At 41.7% G+C, this 20,747-nt stretch overlaps 1 protein-coding gene across 4 annotated transcripts; it reads left to right on the forward strand.

Annotated features, from left to right (window-relative positions):
- The first annotated feature begins 4,974 nt into the window (after positions 1-4,974).
- On the forward strand, positions 4,975-14,149 carry Apela (apelin receptor early endogenous ligand). Of its 4 annotated transcripts, XM_048330791.1 has the most exons (4): positions 4,977-5,342; positions 7,996-8,085; positions 9,414-9,417; positions 12,917-14,149. In XM_048330791.1, the coding sequence occupies exons 1-2, from the start codon at positions 5,267-5,269 to the stop codon at positions 8,082-8,084; spliced, it is 165 nt and encodes a 54-aa protein (XP_048186748.1). In that variant the 5' UTR covers positions 4,977-5,266; the 3' UTR covers position 8,085; positions 9,414-9,417; positions 12,917-14,149. The 4 variants fall into 4 exon arrangements, with proteins under 4 accessions (XP_048186749.1, XP_048186750.1, XP_048186748.1 ...); XM_048330792.1 differs by lacking the exon at positions 9,414-9,417 and having other exon boundaries at positions 4,975-5,342; positions 7,996-8,098; positions 12,914-14,149; XM_048330793.1 differs by lacking the exon at positions 9,414-9,417 and having other exon boundaries at positions 4,975-5,342; positions 12,914-14,149.
- Positions 14,150-20,747: the final 6,598 nt, after the last annotated feature.

The raw sequence follows: 20,747 nt of genomic DNA on the forward strand, positions 1-20,747 counted from the left end.
GTAGCATCCCTTCCATCTCTCCCAACCCCATTTATCCCTTTGAGTAATAAGCATATTGAATATTTCAGTTGTATTTGACACCTGTTGTTTTTAAAGGAGAAATATTAATAGGATCTCTTCCATTGAATACATTTTTATTTGAATCTGTTCCTCATTAAAAAAAAACAATGTAAAGATCACCAATCTCCTCTTAATGTACTGTAATAATAAAGAGTCTTATTGATGCTATTTGGTCTGTAGCCTGGGTAATAATCACCCACCTTTATTGCTACCTCTGACAACGTTGAGCATCTGTTACACTCGTGACCATGTTGTTTTTTCAGGTTTGCCAGACATAGGAGGGTTAGGAAGATACCCACATTCTCAAAAGCGCATGCCTTTTTTGGAGTTATGGGTTCTTATGAAAATATATGTTTTGGCTCAGATAGTAGCTTGATGTGGCATTTATGATCAGTAATGTTTTTTCGACCAGCACATGTGCCCAAGACCCTGGGAAAATTTCTGAGCATTATACTAAGTACTTTACCACATCCAATATTCTAATTTTATACATTTGATATCTCCAACATGTCTAATTCACCATTTCCTCTAAGAAGGGAGAATGCCAATTTTGGTCACATAAGTTTTTGAAACGAGTCATTTCTTATTTAAAATGACTTAACTTCTACAAGTATAGCTATTAGCTTTCTCCTTGGTGCCAATTTGGAACTCAGGAATAACAACAGATAAGCAAGGTAGGCTTAAGAGAATTAATGTAGGGAATGAAAACTAAAAAGCCTTGGAGTGAACTAGACCAGGAAATGGTCAAAATGAAACTGAGGTTCAAAAGAAAAACCACATTCAAAAATTAGGTCTTTCCAAACGACTACAAAAGCAATACTTGCAAAACTGTTTGGTGTAAATCAACTGAACAACTCATGGGGGGGAAAGGGAAAGGGGGAAGGGGAGGGGGAGTGAGGGAGGAGTTAACAAACAGTACAAGAAATGTATCCAATGCATAACGTATGAAACTGTAACCTCTCTGTACATCAGTTTGACAATAAAAATTTTTTTAAAAAATTAGGTCTTTCAGGGCTGGGGATATAGCCTAGCGGCAAGAGTGCCTGCCTCGGATACACGAGGCCCTAGGTTCGATTCCCCAGCACCACATATACAGAAAACGGCCAGAAGTGGCGCTGTGGCTCAAGTGGCAGAGTGCTAGCCTTGAGCGGGAAGAAGCCAGGGACAGTGCTCAGGCCCTGAGTCCAAGGCCCAGGACTGGCAAAAAAAAAAAAAAAAAAATTAGGTCTTTCAATGTAGTGTCCTAAAGTGCCAAGAGTCAGAAAGCCGAAAAATAAAAAGAAATGGGGTGCCAGAAAGAAATAAGGCCTCAGACAGACACCTGAGGTGAGGGTGTCTTAATTGTAAGGGTTAGACTGGACAGAGTCAAGCAATCAGGAATCCAATCAGACACACTGTTGGGAAAATCCACTCTAAATCCAATTCTGTGCACACCAGGATCAGTTGTAAGTGTTTCCATCTGTGGACAGGAGCTAATCCACAAGAGAGAGGAGAGAGAGAGGAGAGAGAGCAAGAGCCAGAGAGAGAGAGACAGAGACAGAGACAGAGACAGAGACAGAGAATGGGAGGGGGAGAGGGAGAAAGGGAGAAAGGGAGAGATAGAGAGAGACAGAGAGAGAGATTTCAATCAAGAATTAAGAGCAGGGCTAGGACTGTGGCTTAGTGGTAGAGTGCTAGCCTTGAGCAAAAGAAGGTTAGGGACAGATTCCAGTTTCCAGTTTCCAGGCCCTGAGTTCTAGCCCCAGGACTGGCAGAAAGGAAAAAGAATTAAGAGCAAATGCAGACCACATTAAGGTCTAATTGACTATACTACTATACTTGGGGTGCAATTTCACCAATTCATAACTTCAACAGAAAGATACTGAAAACACACAATGAGGAAAACAAAAATTCCTACTTTTGCGTCCTCTACTTCCTGTAGAGGCACGCAAGCCGTGGGCTGGGATGACAGTCGCAAAGGAGCACAGCTCTTCAGATCTGAAAGGTGACCTGCCTTTATCTAGGTCAGGCGCATACATTGCCATCGTGATACCTTGCTCTCACTTCTTTTCTTTTTATCTTTTTCACATGTTCCTTTATTTTTATCTTGTTTCACTTCTGGAGCCATCATGGCTTTATGCACACATTTTAAAAATATCTCCTGATTTCCCATACTCAGTTGGCTCTGGTGAAGACATCAAGAGGAGCAGGGACGAGGCTCTCCGTCCCTGGGGTCTTTGTTTCTGCAGGAGTCCATATGTCCTCAAGAAGCTGTCAGACAGGAGCAGTATTATGGCCCACAAGGGAGGCATTAAGTCCCAGGGCGGTGAAAAGGCTATGATAACACAGGAAACTTTCCAGATCCCAGAACAGATTTAAAATCTCAGTGATTGACAAGAATCAGGAAACGCTTATGAAGAAAAACCTAACAAATTTATAAGGAAATACCATTCATTGGATAACATTTGATGAGTAAATAAACCTAAAATTCAAGAGCAAGGGTTATGTCCCCACATATCCCTTATGTCCTTATATCCCTAGAACTTACTGCAAGGAACATTGTAGCAACATAGAACAGTTGTTAAGCGGATCTTTTCCGTCCTTTTTGAGATGTGGGGATATAATCCAGAGCCTTGTGCACGCTAGACCAATAATCTACCACTGAGCTCTAACCTCAGCCCTGTTGAACTAATGATTGAACTTGAACTCTGAAGAACCAGTGGAACTCAAACTGGAGCACAGTAGATCTTTCCAACCGAAAGAAACATACAGCATGAGCAAAAACAAGAAAAGAGGAAAATGGAAGTAAATATAGTCCCACTTGAATGGAACATACATAGAAAAGGTACTGGTTTTTCCTTTGGTTGATTGGTTAGTTGAATGGTTTGGTTTCAGTTTGCTATTGCCTGGATTTTTGTTTGTTTATCTGTTTGTTTGTTTTGAGACAAGGTCAGATTTTGGGACCCAGGCTGGCCTCAAACTACACATTCTCCTGCCTCAGCTAGGATTCATAGGCGTCACATTCAGTATGCCCAGTGAAACAGGGCCAGAAATGTGTGCCTGGGAGTATATCTCTGTGGGAAACTGCTTGCTTAGCAGGCACAGGCTGTGAATTCATCTTCAATACCCCCCTCCACATGTTTAATGATGCCAGGCGTCAGTGGCTTACGCCTGTAATCCTAGCCACTCAGGAGGCTGCGATCTGAGGACTGTGGTTCAAAGCCACCCAGGCAGGAAAACCAGAAGTGGTGCTGTGGCCCAAAGTGATAGAGAGCTATCCTTGAGCAAAAAAAGCTCAGGGACAGTGCCCAGGAACCTCAGTTCAAGCCCCACAACTGAAACAAAAGAATGGAAGTGGAACTATGGCACTAGTAGAGCTAGAACACTAGCCTTAAGCACAAAAGCTCAGGAATAGCATTCCAGGCCCTGAGTTCAAACCAAAGTTAATGACTTTACTTGAGACATGTTAATTTCTCTAGAGAGGTCAATGCTGGACAGGAGATTTGCAGCAAGCCTCTTGTTTCTAAGATTATATTGTATAAATAACTGTTTTACTTACCTTGTTACACAATATTCTGTTGTAAAATAAATGTATAATTAAATTATATAGTAAGTATGCATACCTGCTGAATATGTGTTTTTTGTTTGTTTTTGCCAGTCCTGGGCCTTGGACTCAGGGCCTGAGCACTGTCCCTGGCTTCTTTTTGCTTAAGGCTAGCACTCTACCACTTGAGCCACAGCGCCACTTCTGGCCATTTTCTATATATGTGGTGCTGGGGAATCAAACCCAGGACTTCATATATGTGAGGCAAGCATTCTTGACACTAGGCCATATTCCCAGCTCCCTGAGCTGCTTTTGCTCAAGGCTAGCACTCTACCACTTGAGCCGTAACACCACTTTCAGCTTTTTCTGTTTATATGGTACTGAGGAATCGAATCCAGGGCTAGGCAAGCACTCTATCACTAAGCCACATTCTCAACCTCCCAGCTATGATTTTTTAAAATGTAAGAATTTCTGTATTCTGTCTATTAGAAATGGCAGGTATAATTGGATCAGGAGAAAATTTTTACACACTGACATCAAACCAAGACCAATAGTTCATCTATTTCAAATATTAGGAAACCCAAGGTTGTATACCAACTACCTGGACCTAAAGAAGCCATATACAGCACAATTCCTGGCAGTCCTGGAGTTCCATATGCTTTAGATTTAGTAACTTGGCTGTGCTTGTGTGTCACAGTGTAACTACCCTAACCTTTCCATTCATTTTACAAGAAGGACAGAAACTTTCATTTATAACAGCTACATATTATAGATAAGGAAGCACTTAAGACAAAAGAGATCCTGGTGCCTGTGTGTCAAAGACAAGCGTAGATTGCTTTTGTTTCTTCTGAACTCACTGGGAAAGGAACGGAACACTCCTCTAATCCCTGGTATTCCACCGCATATAAATGTATAACTGAACACAGATCTCCAGGGTTTGTGGTGTGCCTAAATTCTCTTTTAAAAAGAATTGGCTTCTTGCAGATGAAAATAATCCCCATTACTTTTTTTTTTAAAAAACTGCACTTAAGAAAATACAGATATACACATTTTACAGATTTATTTCAGAACATGCTTAACCCCCACCCCTTGCCCCCAGGAATCTTTTAATGATGAGAACCCCACATTCAGCCATTTCGGGGTTTCTTGTAAATAGTCACCCCTTTGTAGTAGGTTAAGATCAAGCATTTCGGCACATGTTTGGGAGTCTTCAGAATTCCCTGTGAAAGGACAAAAGAGAGACTTCCTGTCATTTCCCCGGCTTCAGCATGTGGGGCCAATGTGGGCAATGCAAAGTTTAAACAGATGCAAATGAAGAGGGGAGGAGGCAAAGTCAGGACTCATTTTACATATTTCTCCCGCTCCAGGTTGAATCGAAGTCACTCTCCCCTGAGCTCGAAAGGTCCATTTCACCAATATTTGCTTATGGAAATAAAGGGGAGGAACAGGGAGAGGGGCCGGGTGGAGGAGGGGTTTGCGGCCCCGTGAGCTCTAACCGCAGCCCCGCGCCCCAGTAACCTTGTCTGATGTGATCATTAACCTTTCTGGAAAACGCAGCTGGTCGCTGGCCGAGCTTGGTTAGAATGTGAGGAGCCCCTCACAGATCCTGCACAAACCCGCGGACCGATTGTTTGCTTGCTCTCCGGAGTTCTGGCTCTCCCAGACTGTGGCAAGGGAAAGAAAATGAGATTTCAACCACTGCTTTGTGTGTTTTTGGTTTTTATGATGAGTCTCCTCCTTTCCACGGGACAGCGACCAGGTAGGACTTTGATACCTCTTGCACCCAAGGATTTCTTTGTATGCCTGGTGTGATCGCCTTTTACACTGAAAGTTACTGAGGTGAGGGGCAGCTGATGTACGATTTCACAAGTTTGCTATCTATCTTGGGGGGGGGGATATTATTTGAGTACTTTTAATGGCTGTATTTTAAAACATTGATATATATATAACAATACTATTTTCTTTTTTAAAAATGTATTGCCAAAGTGATGTACAGAAAGAATACTATTTTCTAAGAAAGCCAGTGCCTAAGCAATTGTAGAAACACTGTCCTGGCAAGTTAAAAGAAATGCAAATGTTGGTGAGAGCACATAAGCCTATAGATATTTAGGTAAAACATAAAATCCAAATCAGTTTATTAAAAGCCTGTGGCTGACCAGAGAAAGACAATGTTAGCTGAATTATGAAAGAATCATAATGCTAATGCACTCATAATGAGTCAAAGGTACTATTTCTTGCTGGGTGCCTGTAATCCTAGTTACTCCGGAAGCTGAGATCTGAGGTCCCAAGGCTTGAAGCCAGATAGGAAAGTCCTGGAGACTCTTTTCTCTCATTAACCACCAAAAAGCTGCAAGTTGCTCTGGCTCAAGTAGTAGAGGGTGCAGTGGAAAAAGTTAAGGAACAACCCCCAGAACCTGAGTTAAAGCCCCAGGAGGGAAGGGAGGGAGGAAGGTAGAGAGAGAGAGAGAGGGAGGGGCTATTTCTATAAAACTATATAATCGAAATTAAATATGCGTATAGAACCAAAACTAGGCATGGTCGAGATGCATAGCAATTTATATAGGTAGCATATTTTTCAAGGATGGTATCAACTATGATATATTTTACCAACAGAGAATTATTCTAATGTGCTTTTACTTCAGAGCCAAGGGCCTAAGATTTCAAAGCGCTGGTAAGTAAAAGAATTTGAAAGCTACCAGTGGCTCACACCTGTAATCCAAGCTACTGTAGAGGCGGAGATGTGAAGATTGCAGGTCAAAGCCAGGCTTAGCAAGAAAAGTCCATGAGACTCTCATCTCTAATAAACTATAAAAAAGCCAGAAATTTAGGTGTGGCTCAAAGTAGTAGAGTGCTAGCCTTGAAAATGCTCAGGGACAGTGCCCAGGCCCTGAGTTCAAGCTCTAGAAGCAGCACAACAATAACAACAACAACAAAAAAGATTTTGAAAGTTAAAGATTTCTGCCACACAGAAACTTCAAACCTAACTTTCAATAGAAAAGTGGCCACACATGCTAATTTGTCACACTATTCACTTGATAATGTAATTTCTTCTGTTAGGAAAGCAATGTGGTGAATAACTTACTGCCTTCTAATTCATGGGACGTTTGGTTGCTCTCAGGTTATTTCAAGCAATGCTCCCTGCTCCGTCCTTTTGCATACATAAGAAAAAAGATCCATGGGCTAGGAGTGTAGCTTAGTGGTAGAGTGCTTGCCTCATATACATGAAGCCCTGGGTTTGATTCCTCAGTGCCACATATATAGAAAAAGCCAGAAGTGGCACTGTGGCTCAAGTGGTAGAGTGCTAGTCAGAAGTGGCGCTGTCCAAGCTTGGACTTGGACTCAGGGCCTGAGCACTGTCCCTGGCCTCTTTTTACTCAAGGCTAGCACTCTACCACTTGAGCCACAGCGCCACTTGTGGCTTTTTCTATATATGTGGTGCTGAGGAATCGAACCCAGGGCTTTGTGCATGCTAAGCCACATTCCCAGACCTGTTGAATAAATTTGAAATCCTTTTTTGTTGTTGTTGTTAGTCATGAGCTTTAAGTCCTTTGGCTTAAGACTCGTGCCCTACCACTGTGAGCCTCAGTCCACTTCTGAGTTCGAGACTCCTCTGAGCCTCAGCCACACAGACAGGCGGACAGACGGGACAGATGGACACAATTCCTTCCTGTGTTGTTTACAATAATTGTTACTCAACCATTTACATTTCTCCAAAATACAGAAAACTTTGGGCAATATTCCTGTAAAATATTTGCAATCAACTTGACATAAATAAAAATACTAATAGCATTTAGGAAGAAATCTTGGAATCAGAGGCTATGACAATTAATATCTTGCTCCTAGTACTACCTGTTAGGAATACATCACATTCATTTTTATATCGTAACAACATATGAATAAATAGGAAATAGCCACAGCACAGTTTAGCTACAAATATACTCCATTATTACGATTTTCATTAGCATGTATTAGCTGTACAAGAGGAAGTTTCATTTATACATTCCTATGCATACAATGTACCCATCTTTCTCCTTTGTCTCCCTTACTGATATTAGTTTTTCAATATCTATCACTGTTATATACATTTATATAAAGTACTATGACCATAATCACGCGCTAGATAGCACAATAATTAATTTTTTTTTTTTTTTTTTTTTTTTTTTTTTGCCAGTCCTGGGCCTTGGACTCAGGGCCTGAGCACCGTCCCTGGCTTCTTCCCGCTCAAGGCTAGCACTCTGCCACTTGAGCCACAGCGCCGCTTCTGGCCGTTTTCTGTATATGTGGTGCTGGGGAATCGAACCTAGGGCCTCGTGTATCCGAGGCAGGCACTCTTGCCACTAGGCCATATCCCCAGCCCCATACAATAATTAATTTTTAAAGTGTTTCTAACATTTTCCTTTCTTTCTTTTCAGCTAATTTGGTCCTGAGAAGAAAACTGCATCGGCACAGCTGCCTTCAAAGGCGATGTATACCTCTTCACTCACGAGTGCCCTTCCCCTGAGGTATTTCTGGCAGATGATTCTTCTTATATTGAATTAGATATACCAAAAAATGCTTATTCCTATTTTTCAATATGAAAAAATGGCATATGGTGGTGTAAATGTTTAGGAGCTGTGTGTTCATGAGAGGCAGAGTGAAATGACATGGTGTTTGCAAATTGTTTTTATAGTTAGAAAAGAAAGTAAGAAAGACAAGGAAAACATAGGAAAATCCTGATAACAGTTGAATCTAAGTGATAGCTCAGAGGGAAATAATATTATTATTGTGTGTGCTTGAGAGTTCTCATAATTATCATAATTAAAATATCAAGCACCAGGAACTTTTGTGTGTGTGTGCCAGTCCTGGGGCTTGAACTCAGGGCCTGAGCACTGTCCCTGGCTTCTTTTTGCTCAGGGCTAGCACTCTACCACTTGAGCCACAGTGCCACTTCTGGCTTTTTCTATATATGTGGTATTGAGGAATCGAACCCAGGGCTTCATGTATGTGAAGCAAACGCTCTACCACTAGGCCATATTCCCAGCCCACCAGGAACATTTTTAAAGTGTCTTTAAACATGTGTTTGGAAAAACACTGAAGATGCAGACGTTAACCAGAACAAACACATTTCTCATTTAGACACGTTTATGCAAAGGTGCCATAACAGTAGGCCAGCCTCTATATTTCCACATTTAGTGCAGAAAATCAACCCAGTCTCAAGAGCAGCTTTCTAGTTTCGCTAATGGTATTAGTCTCGTGGTGTATCTTGCAGGGTAAATTATGGATATAGACACCCATTTGGGGTTTTATAGTCATTAAAGGACCAATGACTTCACGTCACCACCCATCTTCAGTAATACTGCTTACATCCATCAGCGAAGTTGCTCCCCAAAGTTTGTCACTGAATACTAAAAAATAATTTGAAGTCCTATTGTAATTATTTTAACTCCTTTAGTTCAGTTAAAAATATATCGTGGGGTGGGAGAATGAGGGAAGAGGTAACAAACAATACAAGAAAAGTACCCAAGGCCTAACTTATGAAACTGTAACCCCTCTGTACATCACTTCGATAATAAATAAGGAGTATATATATATATATATATCCTCTCAAGGAAAACATTAGAAATGGCCTGCAGCTGGTTAACACACACAGGCATCTGCCAAATTAGCTTATTCAGTTGGTCTGTAGATTGTAGCTTTTATGGCTCTATTCAATTGGTGAAAAGAATGGTTGCTATGCCTATTGTTTAATTCCAGCTTTCTAACCCCAGTGAAAACCTTGTAGTAGGAAATGAAATTAGAGAACAGCAACTTGGTAATAAGCATTTATCACAGGAGGAGACAAAAAGCCAAGTGTTTTAAGCCAATGTCTGGAACAAATTACTCTTTTTCTGTTAAAAATTATGAAAAGTAAGCTTGGTGAAATCTAGAAAGATACAGTAGAAGATTCCTGAAGAGCTAATTAACTGTGATTGAAGCATGCTTTAAAGGGATCTAATGTGTTAAAAATATCCTTTGGTGTGCGTTGATAATGCTTCCAGCTGAGCTTTTCAATTTCACCTGTTATAAAATAACAGTAAAATCTGGGTTTAAGGGAAATGAAGAAATGCTGGTTTCCCCAGCACTCTTTTGTAAATAACAAAGCAGAGCAAAGGCATTTCACAACAGCAAGAGATTCTGTGTACACAGAACAGGATGCCTTTGCAAAATCAAGCACAAATTTGTAGCCACAATTTAGCGTGGCTTTCTCCAAACATTTCCTACCGTAAAAAAAAAAAAAATTTTTTTAATCAGGGCTTCAAGTAAACCAGATAGATTAGTGAAATTCGAATTGGCAGAGGTAAGGGAATTTTTGATCTGTAAACTGGCTTTGTAAACCAAGGGAAATTTATGTGAAAGGTTTATAAGCCAGTTAATAATCACAATCTTTTAGGAAAGTCAGCTGATAGCTTCATAAACCTGCTCAGGTTACAGCATCCGTTTATTTTCCTCAGTGTTCAGGCTAGTTGTGGATCCAGTTACAGTTCTCTGATGAATGTGTAAGTCACCTGTTGTGTTGGACTCTAGTGATTATTAGAGGAACTAATGTAAGATAAGCATTTAAAATAATTTCCCAAGGTCTTATTTGCCCCCCCCCCCCAATAACAAGTCCTATCTTCAGATCGGATGACACAATTTTCACTGACCTGAATACTTTCTCACTTTCCATGTTTTGCAACAAAGGCACTGTCAACCTATGTAGTGACTTCTCAAGCAAAACCACCCTTTCATTTCTCTCCACTCTTCTGCATGCTTTAGATAAAATCTGCATGTGGCTCTGTGAATCAGAGTCAGGCAAGACTAAAAGGACAGGTAAGGTAAACAACTGATGTGGGCTACTTTCCGGATTAACTCTTTAGCATCGTTAGACCATTAGGTCATTTATACAGAATGCACTGTTATCCTTGCTCTCCCTGGGCCAGCTCTGTGTGCTCCTGTGATCCTTAGCTTGATTTTATAGAATTGATTACAATGAAATCGAAAAGTGGTGCTCCTTACGGTGCATTTTTCTTGATATATTCCTTTTTCCCCTCACAGAAATACTCTGGTGTCACCTTTAACTCTACGTGAATTAGAATAGACGAGAGAGAAGGGCTGTCAGGAAATGCTTGCTTCTAGATTAATGTGAGAGGACTGAGTGGGGAAGCAGGTTAGGGTTCAAGATTCCACCTGGCACTCGTAGCTCACCTATAATCCTAGCTGCTCAGGCTAAGAATTAAGGATTGAGGTTGGGAGCCAGCCAGCCCAGGCAGGATAGTAGCCCAATGAGACGCTTCCCTCCAATTAATCACACACACACACACACACACACACACACACACACACACACACACACACACACAAAAGCCAGAAGGAAGAGTCAAGTGGCAAGGTGCCAGCCTTGAGCAGAAAAAGCCAAGGGACAACATGTAAGCCCTGAGTTCAAGCCCCAGTACTGGCTCAAGAAGGAAGGAAGGGGGGCTGGGAATGTGGCTTAGTGGTAGAATGTTTGCCTAGCGTGCATGAAGCCCTGGGTGCAATTCCTCAGTACCACATGAACAGAAAAATCCAGAAGTGGTCCTGTGGCTCACTTAGTAGAGTGCTAGCCTTGAGCACAGACAGGCTTAAGGACAGTGCCCAGGCCCTGAGTTCTAGCGCTAGGACCGGAAAAAAAAAAAAAAAGGGAAGGAAGAAGATCCTTTCCTCTTCCAACTGCAATATCTCAATCCTTTTATTTACAAATATTCACTGGATAGCCATAAGCCCTATTAATAACACTTTACCTTTTAAATATCAAATATATATATATATATGGCATCAACACTTATTTCTAACCATATAGAATATATGTCAAAAGTAAAATTCCCACTAGACCCTACTTCCCGTTTTCACTTTCCAGAGGTAATGGCTAAGAAAAGATTTTCAGTAGATTCATTTACTCTGTCACCCTTGCCCGTCATTGAAGATGTCTTTCTGCTTCTCCCTGGTCTTCCTTACTTGGACATCTTGACCAAACCACTCACTCCCCTGCCCCCCAATTCCATGTGCAACTGTCCTCTTATCTTGACCTTTCTCACCCCATCCTCTCTTCTTTTCGGCCCTCCTTGAAACCCAGTGCTCCAGCACATGCTAGGCAAACAACTTAGCACTGAGCTCCTTGCCCAGCTAGCTCCCTTCCCCTTTCCAGCCTCCTCTTCCAACTCAGCCACAGGGGTAACCTCCTCATGGAGAAAAGGATTGTGAAGCCAGGATGGTCACACAGTGCCCTCTAGTGATCGCCTATGTTGTCACGGATTTCTTTTTTTTTTTTTTTTTTTTTTTTTGGCCAGTCCTGGGCCTTGGACTCAGGGCCTGAGCACTGTCCCTGGCTTCTTCCTGCTCAAGGCTAGCACTCTGCCACTTGAGCCACAGCGCCGCTTCTGGCCGTTTTCTGTATATGTGGTGCTGGGGAATCGAACCTAGGGCCTCGTGTATCCGAGGCAGGCACTCTTGCCACTAGGCTATATCCCCAGCCCTGTCAGGGATTTCTTGAATGGGTGGCTGCTGCTTTCCTCACATGCCTATTTTCAACACTCATTTCTTCTGAGTCTGGTGAACTAACTCCCTTCACTCCTGACCACAGTTATTCACTTTAGTGCCCGTGGTAGAATGGCTTTTCCTTAGCTTCAGTGAGGCCAGGCTCTTCTGACTGGCCAATGGCCTACTTGAACTCAAGCACTCTCCAAGCACCTGGAGATAAGAGTCTCACAGACTGTCTTTCCCAGGCTGGCTTTAAATCTTGATCCTCAGATCTCAGCCTCTTAAATAGTTAAGACTATCGATGTGAGCATCCAGCACAGCCTCCTGCATCTTGTTAACCATTAGTAAGTGAAATGTGAAGGATAGGAATGCTTCCAGAAATGAGGCAAGGGGGATAGCATAGCTTCATGTCCTCAGAAGGGGCTAAAATAAACGGCCCAGAGAAACCTTGCAATTCTCCTGTAAAAGATCTCTTTTTCTCATCAAATCAAGAAAGTCTATTTTGCTTCCACCATATATTCAAAAATTATTACTCTTTAGTAATGTGGCTTAGTAGTAAAGTGCTTGCCTCGCATGCATGAAGCCCTGGGTTCCATTCCTTAGGACCACATACACAGAAAAAGCAGGAAGTGACTCTGTGGCTTGAGAGATAGAGTGCTAGCCTTGTCCTAAAAGAAGTCAGGGACAGTGCTCAGGCTCTGAGTTCAAGCCCCAGGATTGGCAAAATATATATACTGTTGAATAGTGTAATCTCATTAAAAGGTTCCTAAAGACTAAACAATGTATTGTTTTTTTTTCTTTATCTTGCAAATATAGAGCTCCCAGCTGATTTTACCAAGTCTGCCACAAGACAGGAGTGAAGAAATGATACCCAACCATCCAAAGAACTGCAACAGTATGACTGCCTAGAAGCTACTGTAGGAAAAGGCATTGGTTAAGAGGACCTGGGATGGTTTTTTGGCTCCCAGGACTGTCTTCTTCCTGACACAAATTGAGAACCGATTCCAGTGTGAAGTACCCTCATTTGCCTGAAGTTACAATGGTCTCATCTTCTTTGGGACTTTTTATTGTTTTAATGGACCAAAAAGAAAAATGCTTGTCAATGTCTTAGAACTCTCAGATGGTTAAAAGTGCAAGAATTCCAATTTTTCCATACTCGTATAACTACCCAAATGTATTAACTTTATTGATGTTTAAGTGCTAAAAATTGAAATCAGTTGCATTGCCTGGCTTTAAAGGATAAAAAGAAAATAACTGATTATTTATTTTGAAAGACTAAGGGGAAAAAACTATGAATTGCTTTGGTTTTTATAAAAGTATGGCTTTTCTACTTTCTGAATCATATCCAGTGGAAGTCATAAAAAGAGCAGAAATCACCAACTGTAAACTCATCTTATTTTAAAATGGCAGTGTATCTTTTCTCATCTTGTAATAAGCAAAAGCCAGCATTCAGAGTTCTGTTTTAGGGCTGGGCATGTGGCTTAGTAGTAGAGTGCTTGCCTGGCATGCATGAGGTCCTGTGTTTGATTTCTCAGTACCACATTAACAAAAGGCTGGATGTGACAGTATGGCTCAAGTGGTAGAGCATTTGCTAACCTTGAGCAAAAGAAGCTCAGGGACAGTGCCCAGGCTCTAAGTTCAAGCCCCACAACTGACAAAAAAGAAACTAAAAGCAAAGTTCTGTTTTACACACTTGATTATTTTGTGTAGTTCCTTTAAAAGATCTGTCTAAAGGTAGTCTCTAAAACACACTTATGCCAGTGCAGTCCTAGCTGGGCAAAACCTGTATGTAATAGATATGTGGTCACCATTCTAGTTAAAGATTTGGTTTTGTTTCTGTGCTATTCAATTTGTGATGGTAAGATATGCAAATAAAAAGTCAGAAAGAATTTAGGGCTACAATTATCAAATAAGGAAACTGTCCTATCTATGTCTAAACTATATTAATCTAAATTAGGCTTTCTCAAGTGGCTAAATATATTCTTACCTGGTATTTATTGAAAGACTGCTAGTTCAGTGGTAATAATTATCAATAACTCAGATAATAAATTTTCCAATTCATAGCTTGACTCCCAAGTCAAGCATTATAATTTGTAGGCATTACAGAGTGGCAGCGGTTATTAAAATGTTAACATTAGCCAGGCTCTAGTAAGCCCACATGCTTGATTCTAGCTACTCGGGAGAATAAGATCTGATAGTCATGGTACAAAGCTAGCTAGCCTGAGGAGAAAAGTCCTTGAGACTCTGATCGCCAGTTAACTAGCAAAAAAGTCAAATCGGGAAGTGTAGTTCCAGTTCACATGGTAGGTCTGGTTTGAGTAAAAAAAGCCAAGCAAAACTGAGAGGCCCTGAGGTCAAGCTTTAGTACCAGCACACACACACACACACACACACACACACACACACACACACACAATTTTGCTAAAACAAAGAATTTTAACTAGAAACTGGCCATATCTTGGATCTTATTTCCCTATCAAATTTGGTTAAAACTTTTGGAGGGAACTAGGGATCCATGACTCACACCTGTAATCCTAACTATTCAGGAGATCTGAGGATCACAATTTGAAGCCAGGCCAGGCCAGAAAGTCCATGAGGCTCTTATCTCCAATAAACTACTCAAAAAAACAACAGAAGTGGCGCTGTGGCTCAGGTGGTAAAGCAGTTGCCTTGAGCAAAAGAAGCTCAGGGACAGTAGCCATGCTCTGAGTTCAAGCCCCAGTCCTGGCAACAAAAGAAAAATATTTTTGATGGAAGGCGCTTATATAAAATATTGTAATTTTTTTTTTTTTTTTGCTAGTCCTTGGACTTGGACTCAGGGTCTGCACACTGTCTCGGGCTTCTTTTTGCTCAAGGCTAACATTTTACCACTTGAGCCACAGTGCCACCTCCAGCTTTTTCTATTTGTGAGGTACAGAGGAATCAAACCCAGGATTTCATGCACGCAAGGCAAGCACTCTATCACTAAGCCACATTCCTAGCCCTGTAATTTTTTAATATTGTAATTAAATTTACACACAAAAGATGCTTAATAAAATCTCTTACATAATCATTAGATATTATTGATGCAATAGAATTTTTTCTAGATAAATTTTGATTACTTTCCATAAGTGCCTCTGAGTAGAAATATACACTCTTGTGGATTATATTTGTCAAAAATATGTATTCATTTGTATATGTTACATAAAAAATACTTTATACAGTTCAGATAATCTCATGCAATACAATCCTAACTCTTAAAAGTACAAGTTCTCATACTCACAGAAGAACAGTGAAAAATCAGGCTTGCACAGAGCAAGAGTGACTCACACCTGCAATCCTAGCTACTCAGGAGACTGAGACTGAAACTGAAATTCAGAGCCAATCCAGAAAAAGTCCTGAAGACTCTTATCTCCAATTACCTGCCAAAAAAGCCAGAAGTGGAGCTGTGGCTCAAGTAGTAGAGCACTAGTGCTGAGCAAAAGAAGCTCAGGGACACAGCCGAAGTTCTGAGTTCAATCCCCAGGGCAGGCACCAAAAAACCAAAATCAACAATGAAACTAACAAGTTTGCTATTGTAATGAATTGGCTCTAGATTGCTGTTCATACAACTTCAACAATTGTTCAATAAAATCCCCTATGATTTGAGTATTGACTTGTCCTTTCTTTATACAAGAAATGCTTAGAGAATATATTAGAATGTTCATAATATTTCTATTTCCATTGCTTATTCCTTTTAATTGAAGAATTTAAGACTCAGCCTTCATAGATTTCTGCAAATCTGCCTATTTCAAAATGACCACATCAAGGACAAAGATTCTCTCAAACACTGCCAAAAGTCAAAAACAGTGCTGCAAAAAGTGGCATGCTAGAAAAAATCCTGGACAAAATAAAAATATCCATCTATATGTGTATAATATCATATCAATGTGCTAACCTTCCATTTAAAAAAAACCTGGTAATAAAAAAATAGGCCACAAAGAAGGAAAACAATAGAGAAAAATGAAGAGCTAGTTCTCTGAAAACATCCACCAGCAAATTAGCAAAGTAACTTTGGGAATGTTGTAGAGCTGACTCCATCTTGACTAGGGGAAATATGGTAGGAAATGTTGGGGAGAGTAGAGCTGACTCCATCTTGATGATTAGGTCAACCTGGCCCCAAAATTCTGCTTCTGTAAATGGCTTAACTTGTTTGTTGCTTGCTCTACCCCCTGTGTCAATCCCCTACATCTGTGCTACGCTTTTACATAAACCCCAATTTGAGGACTGCTCAGGGTCACAGTGTTAGCTCCCGAGTCTGCACTGTGTCCCTGGCCGGTCAGCCTGCTTTTTTAGGGTTGCAGTTTCAGCTCCCGAGTCTGTGCTGCGTCCCTGGCCGGGCAGTTTGCTTTTTGCTTCCCCAATAAACTCATCTTTTTGCTTGAGACTGTCTCTGAGTGGTGGACTCTTGGAAGGACGTGGAATCTCCTCCCTCAAACCCCGTAACAGACAATACTAATAAAAACTAAGAAAAAAGACACAAATTGCCTGTATCAGGAGTAAAATGGAATATCACTACAGATCTTGCAAGCACCAAGGACTCTATAAACAAGTAAACTGACAACTCAGATGATATGGACCAATTTGTCAAAAAAAAAACCAGCTACCACAATTTCCCCAATATAAACTAGACCATTTCAGTGACACAGTATCTATTAAGGAAATTCAACATGTAATTTTAAGACTCAGAGAAAACAAATCCATACGGTTCTGGTAGCTCATACCTGTGATCCTACTCAGGAGGCTGAGATCTGAGGATTGCAGTTCAAAGGCAACCCAAGCAAGAAAGACTGTGAGACTCATCTCCAACTAACTACCAGAAAAGCAGAAGAGGCACTATGGCTCAAAGTGATAAAGTGCTAGCCTTGAACAAAAGAGCTCAGGGACAGTACCCAGGCCCTGACCTAAAGCTCCATGACAGGAAGGAAGGAAGGACGGAAGGAGGGAGGGAGGGAAGAAGGACGGAAGTAACTTCTTCATTACTTATAAAACCTAGAACAATGTAAATGTTGCATAAAGTTCTTGATTATTTTCAGTACTTTTGCTGTATTGGATTTTTCTCTGTATTTTATACTAGCAGCCGGTTGAATCCAGAGATGAAAAACTCACAAATATCAAAGCCACAGGCTGACCAACACAAAACATGAGCCAAATGAAGGGAATACTTAGAGGGAGGAAGAAAAAAAGAAAATAGTGATGATTAAAAAAAAAATAATGATGAATTTCTTTTTGCCAGTCCTGGGGCTTGAACTCAGGGCCTGGGAACTTTCCTTGAGTTTCTTCTGTTCAAAGCTAGCACTACCACTAAAGTCACAGCACCATTTCCAGCTATTTCTGTTTATGTGGCACTGAGGAATCAAACCCAGGGCTTTGTGCCTGCTAAGCTACATTCCTGGGCCAAGTGAATGAATTTGAAATCCTTTTTGTGTTGTTGTTGTTGTCAGTCATGAGCTTTAAGTTCTTTGACTTAAGACTAGTGCCCTACCATTTTCAGCCTCAGCCCACTTCCAGATTCGAGACTCTCTGAGCCTTAGCCGACTTCTGGCTTAGAGACTCCTCCTGGCCTCCACCCACTTCCGGGGTCCAAAGGCCTCTGAGCCTCAGCTTGAGATTCCTCACCCCGGGACAGCCCACGGGACATCCCTGACACGCATGGGCCTATGCGTGACGGGAATCTCACGTGGTTTGGATTCCTGTCACGCGTAGGCCAATACACACAAGATGGCCCGACACACATAGGCCAACACACGCAAGACGGCCTGACACGTTACCCCGAGTTCCCGGGGCTAATTCCTTTAACAAGCTACAGCTATTCTCAGTCATCACCAGGCTGGGCCTGTCATGGGTGGGCCAGCCCACGTGAGGTTCCTGTCCCGCGTGGGCCCACCCATGCGAGATCCCGGTCACCCGGGCGGCCCACGGGTGAGCCTCGACACAGCTCAGAGGAAATTCTCGGTCCTGCCACAATGGGCTGTGGAAAGCCCTTCCACCCACGCTGTCGGGAACGTGTCCTCTCACTCGCCTCCGACCTCACAGGTCTGGCCACTCCTCTGTCTCACCTGTTGGCCCTAGTGGACGATTGGGCTGGACTCCCGACCTATCTATTTACGTGCAATATCTGCACAGTAACATACATTGCTGTAAATGTCTCCGATGTCATCTTTAATTTAAAGAGCAACCTGCCCTTTAGATAATCAACTTTTTTTTTTTAAGATACTCAACCTTTTAAAACTGGAAGCATTGTTAATTATCTTGGCGGTGCTCTCTTTGAGTAGCCCTGATAAAATCACTGATAAAGGAACTAGGACAGTGTCTGTGAGCTGTGGAACACAGGTTGTTTTTCTCTATATCCATTCTATCATTCCAAACTGACTTCTGATGTGAGGGTTTTTTCCTAGTTGGTGTAGTTTCCCTTAATTTCTTGATTGGCACTCCTGGGTATTTATTCTGTGACTCTGGCTGTTCATGTGTGTGCGCGTGCACATGCGCACACACACACACTCCAGTCCTGGGGCTTGAACTCAGGCTAGGCACTGTCTCTGAGCTCATTTGCTCAAGGCTAGTGCTCACCACTTTAAGCCACAGTGCCACTTCTGATTCTCTGGTGGTTAACTGAAGAGTCTCCTGCCCTGGTTGGCTTTGAACGGTGATTCTCCGATCTCAGCCTCCTGAGAAGCTAAGATGACAGGCCTGAGCCTCCAGCACCCAGCTCTTCTAGGACTTTCGTAGGTGCGAACTACACGAGTGCCTGGCTTTCCCTGGACTTTTAACCTGAGGTGGCACACATATACTCCCCCCAAGTCTCTTAGGAGATGTCTTTAAGCAAGTCTGTGTAGAAAGGACATGAAGCTGCAGAGGCGGCGTGGGCCGTGTGATTCATGTGTGGTAACGGGGCACACTGCACTCACTCCACTCAGATCACTAAGGCTAAGCCACAGCTTCTCAGGCTCTGGGAAGGCCTGGGCAAGTTAGGGCGCTGGTCTCAGAAGGCATTTCCGGGTTTGAGAGCCGCCTCTGAGCCTCGGCTTGAGATTCCTCAGCCCAGGATGGAGGGACGGACCAACGGCATGGACAGGATGGGCAGATGCTCAGAGGAGTCTGGAAACCCAAAGTGAGCTGAGGCTCAGAGGAGTCTCGAACCCAGAAATGAGAGAAAGTGAGAGAGAAAAAGAGAGAAAGGAAGGGAAAAAGAAAGGAGGGGAGGGAAGGGAGGGGAAGGGTAGGAAGAAGAGAACCCAGAAATAGAGCTGTGGCTCAAGTCATGCTAGCCTTAAGCACAAAAAAGCTCAGGGACAGCATCCAAGTACTGAGTTCAAGCCTAGGACCAGAACAACAACAACAACATACCTCCCTATGAGTAAGACTGTAAAAACAAAGGAAAAATGCCAATATAAGCAAAGATAAGGTAATTGTAAGTAACTATTTGCAACATATATTTAAATGTCCAAGACACAGCAGGTTAAAACAAATCAATGAGGGGAAAACAACCAGAAAATGAAAAAGACAATGTATAGGGCTGGGGATATGGCCTAGTGGCAAGAGTGCTTGCCTCATATACATGAGGCCCTGGGTTCGATTCCCCAGCACCACATATACAAAAAATGGCCAGAAGTGGTACCTGTGGTTCAAGTGGCAGAGTGCTAGCCTTGAGCAAGAAGAAGCCAGGGACAGTGCTCAGGCCCTGAGTCCAAGCCCCAGGACTAGCCAAAAAAAAAAAAAGAGAAAGAAAAAGACAATGTATATAAATAGCATTCAAATTTTTCAAAAGACACAAATTAAAATGTGTCTTACCAATCTTTACCATAGCATAATAACAATAGTACATGATAATGAATTTGGAAATACAGTGAGAAAAACAATCATTTCTGTGGTGCTAAATCCTGTGGCACTCATGTGTTTCATAGATAGATATAGGATAGAGAAGATCAACTGATAAGTAGGTAGCTAGATTAAACAGATACATAGTTACATAAGATAGATGGATACAGTATATATACAGGATAGATAAGATAGATTACATACATACATAGTTTATAAGCACTTGAACAAGTACTCAAGGCACTGTGTTCAAATATTTATCTATGTGAACACTGTGACAGCAAAAAAAGTAAAAACAAATGTTCAATATATAAATGGCTAAACAAGCTATAAGATGACATACAGTGAAAAATAAACTTTAAATAAAGTGAATCTATATAAACAATATATATATATATATATATATATATATATATTTTGCCAGTCCTGGGCCTTGGACTCAGGGCCTGAGCACTGTCCCTGGCTTCTTTTTGCTCAAGGCTAGCACTCTGCTACTTGAACCACAGCGCCACTTCTGGCCATTTTCTATACATGTGGTGTTGGGGAATCGAACCCAGGGCTTCATGTATACAAGGCAAGCGCTCTTGCCACTAGGCCATATTCCCAGCCCCATATATAAACAATATATGTAATGATATTGACAGAAAAATATCAAAAAAGTATAAGTTGGGCATGATAATGAAGCCTGTAATTCCAGCTTCTTGGGCAACAGAGAGAGGAGGACTGTGGTTTCAGAGCAACCTCAACAAATAAATCGTGAGGCCCTATCACAAAATCAAGTTTGTCATGGTGATACACATCTATAATCCCAGTT

Source organism: Perognathus longimembris, chromosome 21, assembly GCF_023159225.1.
Source record: "Perognathus longimembris pacificus isolate PPM17 chromosome 21, ASM2315922v1, whole genome shotgun sequence".
In the NCBI taxonomy this organism is placed as follows: Eukaryota; Metazoa; Chordata; class Mammalia; order Rodentia; family Heteromyidae; genus Perognathus; species Perognathus longimembris.

Bases quoted from the DNA above. Each gene is read 5' to 3' on its own strand.
- Apela (XM_048330792.1), top strand. From the start codon at position 5,267: ATGAGATTTCAACCACTGCTTTGTGTGTTTTTGGTTTTTATGATGAGT. The intron at 5,343-7,995 runs GTAGGACTTTGA...CTTTCTTTTCAG, and splicing joins TTCCACGGGACAGCGACCAG to CTAATTTGGTCCTGAGAAGA.